Consider the following 15,720-nt stretch of genomic DNA (forward strand, 5'->3'; position numbering starts at 1 on the left):
TAGTCGCTAACACGATCCTAGCATTATGCACCAAAGCTTCGCTGGTCATCCTTATTCACAGAGTGGAAGGACACTGCATTTCTTCATTTGTTCTCTACACCAGTATTTACTCTTTACAAGGATAAACTTGAAATTAGCAGGAAATGATACATTCACCCATTGTTCACTGGCCAACATGCTCCATGATCCAATGGGAATGTGTGTTTTAAATCAAGCATTTTGAAATTCCCCGTAAATATTACGATCTTATCTCCTGATTTTCTGCAATGCCTTGATATTTCATCGTTTTTTAGTGCTGGTTTCAATTAGTTACGGTGTTTTTCTTGCGTAATTGTCATCTTAGCGAACGTAGTTCTTGTTCAGTTTTCGTTCCTCTGATGGGTTGTTCCCCGAATATGCAATTTTTGTTGTTCTACGTTATTCAATCTTTGGGCCACCCATAACCCCTCACTGCCTGGCAGCCAAGTGTGCAGTTTCTTATAAATAAATAAATAAATAAATAAATAAATAAATAAATAAATAAATAAATAAATAAATAAATAAATAAATAAATAAATAAATAAATAAATAAATAAAAAAACAAAAACCAAATAAATAAATAAAAAATAAATAACGACAACATGTCCAAAAGTGCGGAGCCAAAAAAAAGCGAGCAAGTGAGTAAGAAAACAAGGAAACGCACACGAAAGCCTTCTACTTCGAAGAGAAACCCACGCACACATGCTAGCACCTCGCGCTTGTGCGTCAAATTTGTGCAGTGAGTTTTTGCACACGTAGACAGTATAACGGAAACCAAAAAATCTACGGAACCTGAATATGTATTTTCAGATACCTTAAGCCCTTAGAGGCCGTTACAGAGTTGGCAAGCACACCATATACGACACTCATACGCACAAAAGGTACGCAAGCCAAAGTGCAACGACAAAGAAGAAAAAGTAACCCATGATAGTTTAGAAATCTTTATCAGTATTTACAAAGCTTTCAGTGAAATTTGGTTCCACAGACACTCGCGGGGCGAATTTATTCCACTCCACAATATATTCCACAAGAAAGAAGCACTTAAAAACACCAATCAACCTTTGGGCAATGAGGCAGAACAGCATACTAGATTCTGTAAAGTAATGTGACAAGAAAGTACTGGTACCTTTTCGTCAAAAACCGATGAGAGGGAAACATTTCACAACAAACAACTCTCTCCGAGCTTTTCTACAGCGACGAGTCGGCAGTTGTCATACCGGCAGAACAGTGCTCCTCGAAAGGCTGAGATCTGCAATATAAACTTGTATGTGTCTCTGCTGCTCAAATGAAAGTGAACCCCGGAAAAATGATGATACTGTACTGCAATGTCAAATGAACGTTGAAAATTAGCATAGCGAGGTGTTTCTATCCAAATAAGAGCGCTCTGAAATAGTTAGATTTTTTGAAAGAGCAGTTTGCCTAAAATATCGGTGTGGGGACGTGATGTAAGCAGAAAATTTGCACCGTACTTCTAGCAAGTCTTGCAATCAGGGGAACATTTTTGTAAGCCTTCACTTCAGGCTCCAATAAAAGACCTAAACGTTGATGTCACGGATAACCGGCCTATAGGTCACCAAATTTCTTCAACAGGCTGAGTCTCATTTCGTAACCAATAAATGCCTGCTGTCTATATGATTTATCTGTGAAGGTCGTGGTGCTTCGACAAACCGGCAATCAGCAAATAATCAGCAAATCAGGAGCAGTTGTCACTAACTGAACTGCCCTCATAACCTGCTCAAGAGAGTGCCCTTATCTCTTAAGACCGAACGTACCCTCGACGCCATGAGGGCATGTTTAAATCTGCTAAATGCCTAAAGAACTTAGCACAGATGGCAGATAGCACGCCTGTAGGGGCAATTAGTCTTTCTCCGTCAAAGAACCCTTACGTCAGGTTTATTAGAATTTCATCTCAAAACCAGCTTCTCTCCCCGTCGTAAAAGCCTACTGGTGGCGCTAAAATTCGTTCATTATTGGTGATGTGCACGTGTACCATTTGCGAAAATCAAGGAAGAGTCCCGTGGCTAACTAAGGGTTCCTTTCCTCGCATTTGGACCGCATTTCGACGCCGTCCCCGAGGCAGGCTGCGTAGTGGATGATATGCGCCACCACGTGCTGTTCGAGAACGCCGTGCACCAGGTGGGCCATGGGTCCCATGCCGTACAAGGCCACGTCCTCGCCCCCGTGCACGGCGTACTTGATCGGTACATTGCGCACCTGGCGGTAGTCGTCGGCCTCTGCGAGACGTCGGCGCTGGTCAGAAGGTGGACGTTTTACGCGAGTCATGCGTGGATCAAAAATGTTTATTCGAATCAACGTACGCACATGGACCTTAACGTGTTGTCAGCAGTTTGATAAAGTTTGATAAAGAGTGATAGAATGATGAAGCCCAGGATGACGATGGGCGGCGCCTGATGTTCCAAGGCGGCCGGTATAAAATAGACTAACACGTCAGCACACTGGCGAAGCAGCCACTTTCATGGTGCTCTGTCTTGTCCTTCCCCTCGGGATAGCCTTTCCCCGTGCTGCCGGCCTGAGTACTGTCCAATAGGGTTGTATAAAACTTTCGCCGGCTACCGCCGCTTCACGGAAACTATGCGAAACAATTTACAGGGCTTGTGCAGCCCTTGCAAGGTGGCGGCCCTGTGTGTCCATGCTTTGTGACCCTAGGAAGGCTAGTTTTTTTGCTGATCCGTAGTGCGGCATGTACCAGCGGACATGCATGCCTGAGGCGCCTAAATGCATACCCGTCTCCGCTTGCGGTGGCGCTGGCATCGTGGAACCCTAGGCATGCCTCAGGTGTCCATACTGCTCCCAATGCAATGCGGCTGATGCGACAGGCAGTGTTATGCAGGTGGTGTTGTTTGTTCACGAGTACGCCGCTGCAACAGTATTGTCACCCCTTCGCAATCGCCCATGTACGTGAAGGAAAAATATTGTACCATATCGTGATCACCAAGGAAGAAGCCTGCGCTTAACTTCTAGCTTCAACTACCCTTATGTGAACATCCTGAGGCGACATCCTGAGGAAACTTGTATTTTCAGTGGCTAGAGATAAGGGCGGGGGGATGCTGTTGCCCAAATCTGAGTATAGCGCAGGCACACGTTTTCCCGCAAATAAGCCCTCGGGAAAGAACTCAACCACGGATGGCAAATACGATTGGATGCTGACTATTCCGTGGTTGCAAATATGACCCGACTGTTTCGGTGGTACTACAAGGAAGTTGGCCCACACCTAACCAAAAGTATTATCGTAAGGTGGAAACATACCAGTGTTGTCGCCATAAATTCGCTCCGAATTGGATGGGCCGGTATTGTACATAAGAGTGGTGTAGGGTAGGCCATCGATGTTTGAAACTCCCGCCTCGCCCAGGATTGGGTGTCCCCGAGGCGGGTAGCCGTTCATGGTGAACCCATGTGAGTGGTCGGCAGTCACGAGGAACAGGGTTTCCCGGTAGTCGATGAGCTTCAGTGCCGCTTCAATGGCGTCGCTCATGGCGACCGTCTCGCTCAGGGCCTTGGCTGCATGGTTCACGTGGTGAGCCTGGTCAATCAGTCCTCCTGGACGGGAAACCACGACACACACGGTGTTTAGTGGCAAAAAAACTAAGCGCTTGCACTGAACTTAAGAGCGGCTGTGGCCTTATCTCTATACTGGTTTCAGTATCAGCCCGGGGTTGATACCAAAAGTAGTTAGGAGAGGAGGCCGTAGCTGCTGAAAAAGTCGTTAGGTACACTGGGTTGAATTTTCATAATTAGGAGTAATTAATGGGTTAGTTCATGATTTTCCCATATTTTATTTTCTTGTGTACTTATTCTCAGCTTCGCAGCGGCAGCCTCCGCGGCAACGGAGGCGCAGAAAGATCAGCCCAAACACTTTGCAAATGAGTAGCGTTTGCCTATGTGGCCCCATGGGATTGACATCGGATTAGTTACGCTAGAGACCCAGGCTCGACCTCGGCCAAAGTAGGCGGCGACCTTTTCGAACCCTCGGTTTAAGTGAATGACGCCGCTTTTCACGTAAATACGGTGTCTAGACGTCGACAAGCCTGGCCCATAAAGTTCTCCGCACTTAAAGTATTTTACACTGTAGTGAATATATTTACACGGGAAGAGGGTTGGCAGTGCCACATATCCCGCACCATCCCCACAAATCTTTGATGATGGTGGCGCGTAGCCGTTGTCGTGCAGAATGGGTGCTCCCCATTAAAATTTATGTTGTCATCATCTATCTTGTTTGGCATCACTGTTTTCCTGCAGCATCTAACAGTTCGGTGACGCTTGAGAGCGCCATCGCCATTCTGGCCCCGATTTTGCACCATCAAGTCCTGGGTGCAGATATAAAGGGTGCGTGAGCCGTGTCAAGCGGCCCCAGATCCATAGCGACGATCACTCGACCATTTCGCGTATGCACGAAAGGAAAGGTTAGGAGAAGCCATGGCATCACATTTTGTGAAGCCGCTACACCATTTTCAGAGGGGGCACTTTTGACAGCGGAGATATTTAAGCTTGAGCTCTGTCCGTCACTATGTTGAACGGAAAACTTCTCTCGGCGAAGTGTATATAGGGAAAATATTAGAAGTGTGAGGGGAATCGATGAGAAGGCAAGAGGCCTACAAGCAGGGGTTGGGATTGCACGCCTCAAGAGTTGGATTGGGTTGGACACACTTTATTGGTGCCTGCAGTACGTGCGCGCACGCGTAAACTGATTTCACGTCGTCCTCCCGGCAGGCGCCCGGCGTGGATCCCAGTTTGCTGCTCCCGGTTCGTGGGGTGCCTGCCTGGCCAGTGCCCCGAGGGACTGCTGGACGGCCCAGAGTTGTTCTTGGTTTTCCACGGCTTCCGGTCACGGCGGTATGCTTCCTGATCTTGCTTCTCGTGGATTCCTTGTACAGCCCCACAGCATGTCCATGAAAGGTGCCGTTTCCGGGAAACATTCGCTCTGGTGTGTCTCGGGGTACATCCTGTTTAGTAACGCTGGACTGGGTAGGATGCCCGTCTGCGGTTGTCGAAACAAAAGTGCCTGGGATCTGTCGAGCCCTTTACAGGGTGCTGGTAGAAGCCCGCGGCTCTGTCTGAAAGACTTCGTCATCTCAGTGTAGTTCACCATGCGGTCTTTGGTGCTGAACCACAGCGGTCTTCAGCCGCCTCGTCGCGGTCGGTTAGTCCTCGCGCCGCGGCGTGTGCCGTCTCATTGTGGTTCTCGTTTCTCTGCGACGCCTTTCCTGCGGGCACCGGCAACCACTTGATGCGGACGTTCTCGTCCTTTCTTGCTTGTAGTACGCGTATCCCCGCCGGGTCGATCCCCCATTTGGCAAAGTTACTTATGTCTTGCCTCGAGTCGTTTCGGACGTTCTGACAGTACCGATCCGCGAAGGCCAGGGCGATGGCTATCTCCTCGGCTTCTGCTTGCGTGCCTAGGGTGCTGGCGGCCGCTCGAGTGTTCCCGTTGGCGTCGACCACCGCCACGGCGAAGCCTTTGCGGGCGGCGTATTCGGCTGCGTCCACGTATCTGGCGCCCTCGTCGCCGGTATGTAGGTCTATGAGTGCCTTGGCTCTAACCTTTCTTGTTCCCTGGTTGTATTCCGGGTGCAAATTCTTGGGGATAGTATCAACTCTGTAGCCATGTCTGATTTTGTCCAGTATCGGACTCTTGGTGCCTTGGTGGTCGTGATATAATACACCGAAGTTGTCTAGGATTTTTCTGCCTGCTTTAGTTATCGACAGTCTTTCAAGCTGGGCTGCGGGCTGTGCTTCAGCTATTTACTCCTGCGTGTTTTAGACACCCAATTGATGTAGCTAGTTCGTTTTGGTGGTTTCCGGCCGTCCTAGGGCCGTCTTGTAGGCTCTCCGTATGATTATGTCGATCTTGATTTTCTCGCCACTCTTCCATCTGTGAAAAGCCGCCAGGTACTCAATGTGGCAGACCACAAATGATTGAATTAGTCTGGCGAGGCTGTCCTCCCTCATTCCACCCTTCCTCGTCTGGTTCTTCTGAGGAGTTTCATTGCAGTTTCCGCTTTGCCGATGACGCGGGTGGTGGTGCCTGTTTCTCCCGTTGTCCCCGACGGTCATCCCCAGCACTAATTCTGTTCACCGTCGGGATCACCGTCGCTGCTTTGGTTCTAATTTGGATTTTCTCTCATTCTCTCCTCATTCTTTTCCTATGCTATCTATTGCCCGGGAGGTACACCAAGTGTTCGGACTTGCTCGGTGAGCATTGAAGTCCCGTACCCTCGAGGCAGTGTTCAATCGCGTCGACAGCTGTTTGTAGGGTTGCTTCTACATGGCCGTTGCTGCCAACACAAAACCGCAGCGTGATGTCATCCGCGTGGATTGTATGCTACACTCCCTCCATCTGCTTGAGGTTTACTGCGACTTGTATCATCACGAGATGGTATCAGCGTGCTGCCGAGGTTCTTCTTGTCCATCTTTAGGTCGCCCGCTTTCAGCTCGGCTGTTGTGTTCGATGGAATGTCCTTGACATAGTTATATGTCCTCCCGCCCATGTTCGGTCGTAATATCCGCCTCAGGGTTGCCGAGTGCTTGACTTTATGAAAGGCATTCTGCAGGACAAGACCATGTATTGCCTTTGTATCGCAGGAGTCTCCGTCGATGATCGGTTGTTTCAGTTGAATCAAGGCGTCCTGAGTGCGGAACTGTTCTCCGAAGCTGATGATTGTATCTGGGTATAGTTCTTTTCTTTCGAGATACTCCTGCCATTCATTAAGCAGGACGTGCTCCAGAACATGGTGTGAGCGGCATCGGGCAGAGGTTGTCGGTGCTCGGTGGCTTGCCTGGCCGATTAGTATTGTGTTGGCCATACTCCACTGCTTCAGGATGGCGCCACTCTTCCAGCACTTGTTCTAGTACTTTTTCAGGCTCTCGATGGATTTGTTGTCCAGGTTCTTGAGACCTTTATTTGAGAGGAGGTCCGGACGGGGTGCCGATCTGGAGTTGAGCTTGTGCAGTGCCGTCCTGACCTCCTCGACGTCGATGTCTCTGTCCAAACGCTCCCTGGATTCGCCTTGGTATGTTTCGTGGTGTCTGTTGGGGTTGTTGGGTTGTATTTGTGCCGTAGTCTGCACTGAACGCTTTGGGCTCCGTGCTTCGTGACCTCCTTGTGCAGCAGTTTTGCCAACCGATCCGTTTGGTGGGATTTGGTTTTGATCTCATCAAGGAGGAGTTTGAGCAGGCTCCAGGTCTGACCGTTGTGCATCTGGCTATCAGCGGCGTTGCACAGCTCGTTCCACTGTTGCGTGCAGACAGTACTCTTCGATCGTCTTGTTGCGTTACGCCAGCTTTTTTTGTAGTTTTCTATTACGTCGTTGTCCCTTCCACCTGTTCATTATGAATTTCTTGGCTTCTATAAGGTGGGCTAACCTATTGTTCATCCTGTCTACTTCGACTTCAGTCTCCATTTCCCTGGTTGCATTGCGCATGTCCAGGGTGATCCTGCTACGCCACTATTTTATGTAATCCATCTTTCGCCTCCGCCGCTTTTTACCCTGGCTTTTCTGAAAGCGTTCCAGTCAATCCAGGTGTACTTCTTGCTGTTGTCAGCAGGGTCTCGGATGGGTATGGAGGCTTCCACTAGCGTGTGATCGCTACCGAGGCCGTCCCCGGTGTTTCGCCTGGTAATCGTGGCTGTCTCGTAATATTTCACAAAACTGAGGTCCGGGGTGGTGTCTCTGGGAATCGAGTTCCCAATTCTGGATGGGCGTACGGAGTCTGTGATCAGCGGAAAGTTCCGCTCGCGTGCGTCCAGCGGCTGGTTCCTCCCCTTGATATTACTCTTGGCGTATCCCCATGCTGTGTATCTTGCGATAAAGACCCCGAAAGGGAGCAGCACGTGCTTGTAGGCAGCTTCGCCCGCCTTGTCTTGGACGTTTCTAAATCTCTGTTGCCTCTGCGACGGGTTGCTATACAAGTTTAGGATGAAAATGCTATGCTTTGGGTGCTTCTTCGGAACGAGTTCCGTGAGCGTGTGCTCGGCGCCGACGTTCTTGATTTCATGGTCGACGAATCTTAGCCCCTCCATGACCAGGCTGCATACTCCTCTGCCACCTGCAGGGACCCTATGCAGCCTGTAATCTGGGAGGGATGGTGTTTTCAAAAGGGTCTCTTGCAGTAGCAGCACGTCCGGTTTCCTGCTGACTTGCTCGATGTGATGCTGGACGACTTCTCGCTTTCCTTGAAAAACGCCACACGCTACCAAGGCATCCGAGTGATAAACGTTCTAGTCAAGCTATACGAAGTCAGCGCCTACTGCGCCGCTCCACATGACACTGTCACAGGGGTGATCAGAGGCATCCAAACCAGGATAAGCCCATTGCCAACCCACTACGGTTGTTGTGCCGGTGGCCATGTTTGTCCCAGGTGGAATTCATTAGGTTGTGCTTGTTTGCCTTGCTGTGGTTGAGCGAAGGCGGGGTGGCTCATGATTAGTGTTACATTTCTTTTGAGGGCAATGTACTTGTAATGTTCCACGAAAGTGGTTTGAATAGAATCTAAGGCAGTCTTCACGGCCATCATCATCCCCTCGAGCGTCTTACTGCTGTCTTCGACGCTGTTCTTTGCGTGCCTCGAGCACTCCGTTCTTAGTACCCGCTTTTGGACGCTCACGCTGGTCTTGCTGGTACCCGGCTGTTCGCTCTGCTGTGTCTTGATTTCAGTTGTTCCTTTCTCTTCCAGCTTTCCGCTGAGTTCCGGGATGGTGGATTGCATGGCTGTATTTTCTCTTTTCATGGCCGCGTTTTCTTTCCGCAGTTCGTTCCTTGATTATCTCATATTTTACTGTTGATCAGTTGCTTCGCTTCTTTCTGGGTGTCGGTTGACTTCCTTTCATGGTCCCTCGTGCTTTGTTAGTTTAGCTGAGATGGCCTCTTGGTTTTGCAGTCGTCGGCGCTGGAGCTGCGTTTCCGGTGTTTGGTCCCTCTCGACTGCGAGCGATTCCTGAAAGGCGTTCGTGACTTGTGCGACGCTTGATTTGTGAGTGCCGGGAATTCGCGCTCGTCCTCAAGCTGGTTGTCGACCTTTCGTCGCTCCCTTTGCCTTCTGTGTGCGACGTACGGTGTCTTGTATCTCACCTTGCACTCTATGTCGGTGGTTGGGTGCGCGCCGCCGCTGACTTGGCACTTGGTGTACAGGGTGACCCTCCTCGGGGTTTTGAAGTTTGCATCCCACGCATGTGCGGGCGGTTAGTGTTGGGTATACGTCTTTGCGGTGCCCCATGTGTCCGCACTTGTGGCAAACTTCTATTTGTTTCTTGTACAGGTGCCACTGGAGGAGTCCAGTTTCGAGTCTAACGAAGCTGGGGACTTCCGAGCCCTCGATTTATAAGGTGACCGTTGTCGCGCTGCCGATTATTTTTGTTGCCACGGCCGTTGGGTTTCTCGGATTTACTATTATGGCGTCAACTTCTCTTGAGCTTATCCTGGTTGGGATGCTTCTGATAACCTCCTTGAGAGTGTCATGTAGGGCGGCGCAGTAGGTGCTGGCTTGGTACAGCTTGCCTAGAACGCTTATTTCTCGAAGCCCTTGGTGGCGTGTGGTGTTTTCTTCTTTGGATGTCCTAACCACGATGATGTTCTGGGGAAGGCTCGGGCACAGGATGTCCTCGCTGTATTCGTTATTGAAACCAGCCGCTCGCTGCATCGCCAAGAATATTTCCGTGGCCCCTAGCTTGGCGATGTCAAGGCCATCTCTTGGTTGTATGTTTATCTTGATTTTTTCCAGGGGTACGACTGGCATTCTTGAGGCTTTGATTATCGAGGCCTTGATGTTATTAATTCCCCTCGCTGCTTTCTTGGCTTGGGTATTCGCCACAGTGGGCGTCGAACTTGCTTTGCGCTGTTGGTTTCTCAACACGCGTTCTCCCGCACGCTTCCATTCTGTGTCCTGAAACAAATCCTCAGGAGAAATTTCTTCCTTCGACTTGCACGCACATCTTGGGTTCGAGGTTCGAGGATGCTATTACGTAACCGGCGCTGGCCGGGTAACCCTTGATTTATGGTTAGCGTCGCGGCCACCGCTTCGATACAACGGGGGCTCGTAAAATGAGAAATAATGGTTTGCCGTGAGGAGATCTGTCTCCTGTTGATCGCTTGGAGAATCTCTGTGGATTGGTACTGGGTTCGTGGCCGTGTTAAAAGGTGCTTGGTACTTGGTACTTCGCGCGTCAGAGGTACTTGGTGGAGCCGAAGTGAAGCACGACCGCATCGGGTGTCCCCCTGGTGGCCTCCCCAAACCGCGCCTCAAGAAAAAAAAATTTGCATTGTTCGGAATCCAACCAGTGTAGCTCGCGCTTTAAACCGGCGTCTGTCCGATTGCGCTATCATGGCATTCGGGGCGCACAACATTTCCTTTGGGTTCATAGGGCAGGCGTTTTCTTTGAACTTTGGCGTGGACTTTGGATTCGCGCTTTAGTAGTTTTGATTTCGGAGTTTAGAAGGGCGGATTGTGAAATTAACGTAACAAAGTTTGCATAAATAAAGCTTGGCTTTTGAACCTTTTTTCTCTTAAGGGGAGACGTAAGAAGAGCCAAGTCACGGCTAGTGAAGACCACCAGCCAAGCTCTTTCCTCAGTCTTCGCATCTCAATTGCGAAGGTGGATGAGTTTTTTGCTTGTATTTTCCTCGCGCACGGGACCTCTTCTGCCTTCGCTCGCTCCATTGGCCTATGCTTCGTCTCCGCCTTACGACTACCAGGTGCCGGCAGGGTGGTGTGGGGACGTAGGGCCTCGGTGAGCCGGCCTTCGCTACCGTTGCTAGCACGCGTTTACCAGTGACATCCTATGAGCTTTAAAAACCTTCTGACTTCCTCCATACTTCTCCCCAATGCATGCAGTGGTGGTATTCTTCCTCCGTGTGGTAGCACGAACCGAAGCGCGAATGGGCGTGATAACGGAAAGCCGCTGGCGCCGCCATTGCCGCCTGTAGTTACAGCTGGTCGAGTAGCTGTGAATCCCTCCCGGCTGAACAGTAACTGGCCCGCTTGGGATGCCGACTTGGGCCAATATCACTTGTTCAGCTTAAAGGGCGTTCAGGGCGACATGTTTGACAGTATCATGCACTTCTTTGCTCCCGCTCAGGCCCGGTGGAAGGTTTACGAGCGCACGGGTTGGGAGTGGAGGGAAGGGGGATGATGATGAAGGTTGTATGTTTATGGCGCAAGGCCAACTAGGGCAAAGAGCACCAAAACCGTGGTTATGTAAGCCGGATGGAGGGGTAAACTCTAAAATCGCTCAACGAAAACAAAATTAAAATGAGTCGAAGACAATGAGGATAGCTGCATGGTGTAAAAGGCCAGGTTGTGATTGTGCGTGGCATGAAATTAGGTATAAAAAACTACGCGTGATAGGAAATGAAGTGTGTAAACTTGATTTCGCTAAGAAATTTAAATGTGCGCTGTAGAGGAATCATGGGATCATCCGCTAGCCAGAATCCTGGGTGTAGTGGACTGTGTTGTGTGTATAGGCAAGGGGAGTGTTTGCGTCTTGTTGTTGGAGTGCTTTGCATGTAATTAGGATGCGAAGTAGGCATAGGCCCTCCCAACCCCTGCTACACAAGGGTCTTCGAGATCCAATGAGCAAATGGCAGTGTATTCCGTGCGTGAGGCCTATCCGCACTTCAGCTAGGGCAACATCGATGAATCTTTTTCGTGAGCCAGTAGTGTATCGTCCTAATTGTGGTTTTATTGCGTGTAACTTGTTGTCTGTCTGTGTACTCCAGATTTCTTGCAATGTTTTGCGAAGCTGCTGTCTTATTTGCGGCTTGAGGTCGGTCTAAGGTATTGTTGTTATGTCCACGGTGTTTGTAAGTGCTGCAGCGGCGGCCATTTTATCCTCTGTCTCATTCCCCGCGATTCTAGCATTGCATGTAATCCAGCACAGGGTTAGTTGACAATTTGTAGCATATACACATAATATGGTATTAAAAACTAGATCGATATTGCGACGGTAATCGATAGTGCGACGACAGTGCGACGGTAAGATAGGGTGACGGTAATGCGCGCACAACGTCCAAAGAGTCTGTGAAGATGATGGACAATTAGCAATTTGTTTTTTAAGAATGGGCTGAACAATGATTAAAATACAATATGCTTCTGCTGAGAAGACCGTAATGTGTAGGCTCGTGGTTCTGCAAGAATTAAAGTTAGGACCATCAGCGGCGCACGACACCATAGTTGAAGTTATCGAGGCATCACTATAAAATTCAGCGCATTTATATTTATCCTGTAGGTGCAAGAAGTGCTGCAGAATGGCAGTTCTCGGAACCGTGTTTTGTATCCATTTTCATAAAAGATAAATCACAAAAAACAGGCTGCAATTCCCATGGTGGTACAATCTCCGTTAATGATAAGGATGTGCATACATCGAAACACCCAACGGAAAGACCTGAAGCTTCCTCTCTCACCCTCAGTGAGTAGGGCAAAGAAAAAAATGGACGATTTGAGAAAAGCTGGGTTCTGGATGTATCGTTGAGGACAGGTTTAAAAGGATGGTTATTCCATGATGAAGCTTAAAAGCATATAATAAATCCATCCATGTGCGTTCGTGAATATTCCAGGCACAATTTGTTACATTCAACGTAGACTCTGGGCCGGGCTAACGCGGAACGCACCAGACGCAAGGCGAAGGTCCAAGTGGAGCACTGGATCAAAAATCTTTAGCGTTGTTTTTGATGCCGACCCATACGCGACAGTGCCGTAGTCTAACAGAGACTCAACTAAGGCGGTAAAGACACGCAGAAGGAGTTCTTTGTCTGCACCATAGCATTGGTGGGAGAGGACCTTCAAAGTGTTCAGTGTTGTCTGGAATTTATGTTTAAGTTGCTGAATGTGTGGAATGAACGAGTGTTTCATCAAATATGACACCTAAAAACTTGTGCTCCTTTTTACAGGAATAGATGCACGATGAAGGATAATCTTAGGGTCCGCCTTAATTCTGCGATTGCCGGAGAACACAAGTAATTTTGCCCAGTTTTAACTTAAAAACGTTAGGGTTCGCCCAGCCAGCAAGTTTCTCAACACCAACCTGTACTTGACGCTCGTAAATTGACAGTTACAGGATTTAAAAAACTATTTGAACATAGTCTACATAAATGTACAGGAAATGGTTGGGGGCAATGCCTTTAGGAGGGACTTCATATTAACTATAAACAATGTGCAGCTTAAAACGCCGCCTTGTGGCACACCATTTTTCTGCACATGTATCCCGAACAGGGATGATCCAACCTTAACATAAACTGTCCTCTTGTACATGTAACTAGAAATAGTGTTCCACATGTTGCCTGACACGCCAAAGGGCTTGAGGTCGCTATGAATGGCGTATCGCCAGGCTGTATCGTAAGCCTTTTCCATATCAACAAATACTGTAAGGCAGAACTTGTTATGGACAAATGCATCTTTTCTGTAGGATTCCAACGCAACAAGTTGATCGTTGGCAGATCGCCCACCCTGAAACCTGCCTGGCAGCTCTCGAGAAGACCATTTTACTCCAGAAAGTACACGAGGCTCCGGTTTATCATCTTCTCAAAAAGCTTGCACAGGCATCTGGTCAGGGCAGTGGATCGATAGCTAGCAGGAGAGGAAGGGTGCTTCCCTTCCTTTAGAAAAGCGACATCTATAGCCTCCTTCCAAGAGTTTGGAATGTTCCCCGAAAGCAATATCTTGTTATATAGGCGGACGCGTGTTAAAAGAGTGTCTGAGTGTAGGTGCTGTATCATTGTATATGTGAAGTTGAGGGTTTGCAAGTGCTCAGAGCGGCCCTCTGCTCATGAAGTGAAAACTGGGAGTTATGAGGGGAGGTTGACTTGTCGTTATCAAGTAAAGACTTCTTTTTGACGGATTGTTTGTGTTTCATGAAAGTGTTTGTGTAGTGTGCTGAACTGGACACGTGTTGGAATTGTTTTGCGAGTGTGTTAGCCTGGTCTTCCAGTGTGTACCCTGTGGTACTAACCAGGGGCAGGCTGTGTCGGATGTCCTTTCAGTTTTCGTTTACGTGTCCAGACCTTCTGTGTATCGGTGTATGATTTTATGGATGTCAAGAAGGAAAACCAACTGTCTCGATTTGCCTCACGGCGCACACGTTTTCCCATCGCCATTGTCCTTTTGAACAAAGGAGGTTATCCGACGTGGGTTACCGATGAAGGCCACCCCACGCCATGTTCTGGGCCTCTCGCGCCGGCCTACAGTCCTCATTACACCAAGGCCTCCTCTGGTTGAGCAGGGCACCTCAGGCATGGGGAATGGACCTTTAGGCGGCGTCGAGGATGTGCGCCGTAAGTAGTTGGGTTGCCTGTTCAACATGTAGGTGCCTTATGGACGTGTAGGGTAGTTTGGATGTCTCTGTAAATGCATTCGAGTTTGCTCTTGCTTCACTAAACCTGTTCTGGTAAGATGGACTTCTTGGGTCTTTTTCTATATATGTTAGTGAAGCGGGGAGGTGGTCACTACCATATGGGCCAGTGCCCACACCCTGCTCAAGACATGGAAAGAGAATTCCGGAACCAATAGCCATGTCGAGGTATGAATATATGTTGCGCCCTATATTATAGTGTGTAGGCTATTTCTGGTTGAAAAGACATGCTCCCGACGATGTTGCGAATTGCTCAATGAGGCGACCTCGGGCATCCGTGCGAGCAGAGCCCCAAAGAGAGTTATGTGCATTCAGATCACCTGTGAGGATGTATGGATCGGGTAGCTGATCTACCAGGCCCTCGAAATCTGACCACGAGAGCTGGAAGTCAGGAGGGATGTAGAGAGAGCATAGTGTTATAAGCCTATCGAAGATTATCGTTACAATGGCAACAGCCTCAAGGATGGTCTGTAGTTGGACAGTGTTGCACGCCAAGGATTTAAGGGCAATCATGGCCACACCACCTGAGGATGTACCACCACCACCTCTGTCCTTCCTAAATACCAAGTAATTGATCAAGAAATTTGTGTGTTTGGAGTTTGAATGCGTTTCTTGTAGGCACTTCACACTTGGCTGTTTGGAATGTAATATTTCATAGACATCATCAAGCGTTTTAAGGAGGCCTCTGCAGTTCCATTGGATTATACTTTGTCTTCCCATTATGGACATTTATGATCTACGGGAATGTGTGTGAGTGTTCATGTTTAGTCTTTCGGGGCTTGTATTCTCAGAGAGGGCTTTTTAGGCTTCTCTGTTGGCTTGGACGCTGCAGCCCGTTCCTTACGCTGCGATGCAGGCAGGAACGGCCCCACGACCACCTCGACGTCAGATGTAATCGGGGTGCCCAGTGCACCGGGTCCCTGGACATGGCACCAATAAGGGTGCCTTTGTTTTTTGAGCCGCTACCGCCGAAGGTGTCGGGATCACCACAGGTGGCACGGGCGGTGCAGCGGGAGCCGATGCGAGACTCCCCGTGTCCATCTCCGCCGCATTCTCCAGTGGAAGCAGGGAGGGTGAGGAAGCAGGGGCCGGAGCGGCATCGGTCCTGACGCAGACTGTTGCCACCGCAGCCGCTGCTGGTTCAGCCAGCGGTGTGGTGACGGGTTGGGCTGCCTGAGGCAACCCAGAGGGAGCCGCGCCAGGACAAAGTTCGACTCGCCGTACTGAGTCGCTGCCGAAACAAGACGCCGCTCCGCCCCCCGGCTATCTGTGTCCGAGTACTTCACCAGGGGGAAAGAGGCGAACCACTTTCGCGCCTCTGGGAAGGTGATGTTTTATGTTACCTT

The 15,720-nt window shown here is 49.4% G+C and overlaps 1 protein-coding gene across 1 annotated transcript in view; it reads right to left on the bottom strand.

The window, feature by feature from the left end:
• Nucleotides 1-683: 683 nt before the first annotated feature.
• The window catches only part of LOC144153455 (alkaline phosphatase, tissue-nonspecific isozyme-like), a 58,427-nt gene continuing 43,390 nt past the window's right edge, over nucleotides 684-15,720 (bottom strand). The window contains exons 7-8 of the mRNA XM_077685099.1: nucleotides 3,286-3,576; nucleotides 684-2,252 (exon numbers count right to left, since the gene is read on the bottom strand). Of these exons, the coding sequence (XP_077541225.1) occupies nucleotides 2,044-2,252; nucleotides 3,286-3,576 (500 nt within the window). The 3' untranslated portion in view covers nucleotides 684-2,043. The remainder of the gene's footprint in view (nucleotides 2,253-3,285; nucleotides 3,577-15,720) is intronic.

Source organism: Haemaphysalis longicornis, unplaced genomic scaffold (genome assembly GCF_048455015.1).
Source record: "Haemaphysalis longicornis isolate Haplotype H1 unplaced genomic scaffold, Haemaphysalis longicornis Haplotype H1 scaffold_9, whole genome shotgun sequence".
In the NCBI taxonomy this organism is placed as follows: Eukaryota; Metazoa; Arthropoda; class Arachnida; order Ixodida; family Ixodidae; genus Haemaphysalis; species Haemaphysalis longicornis.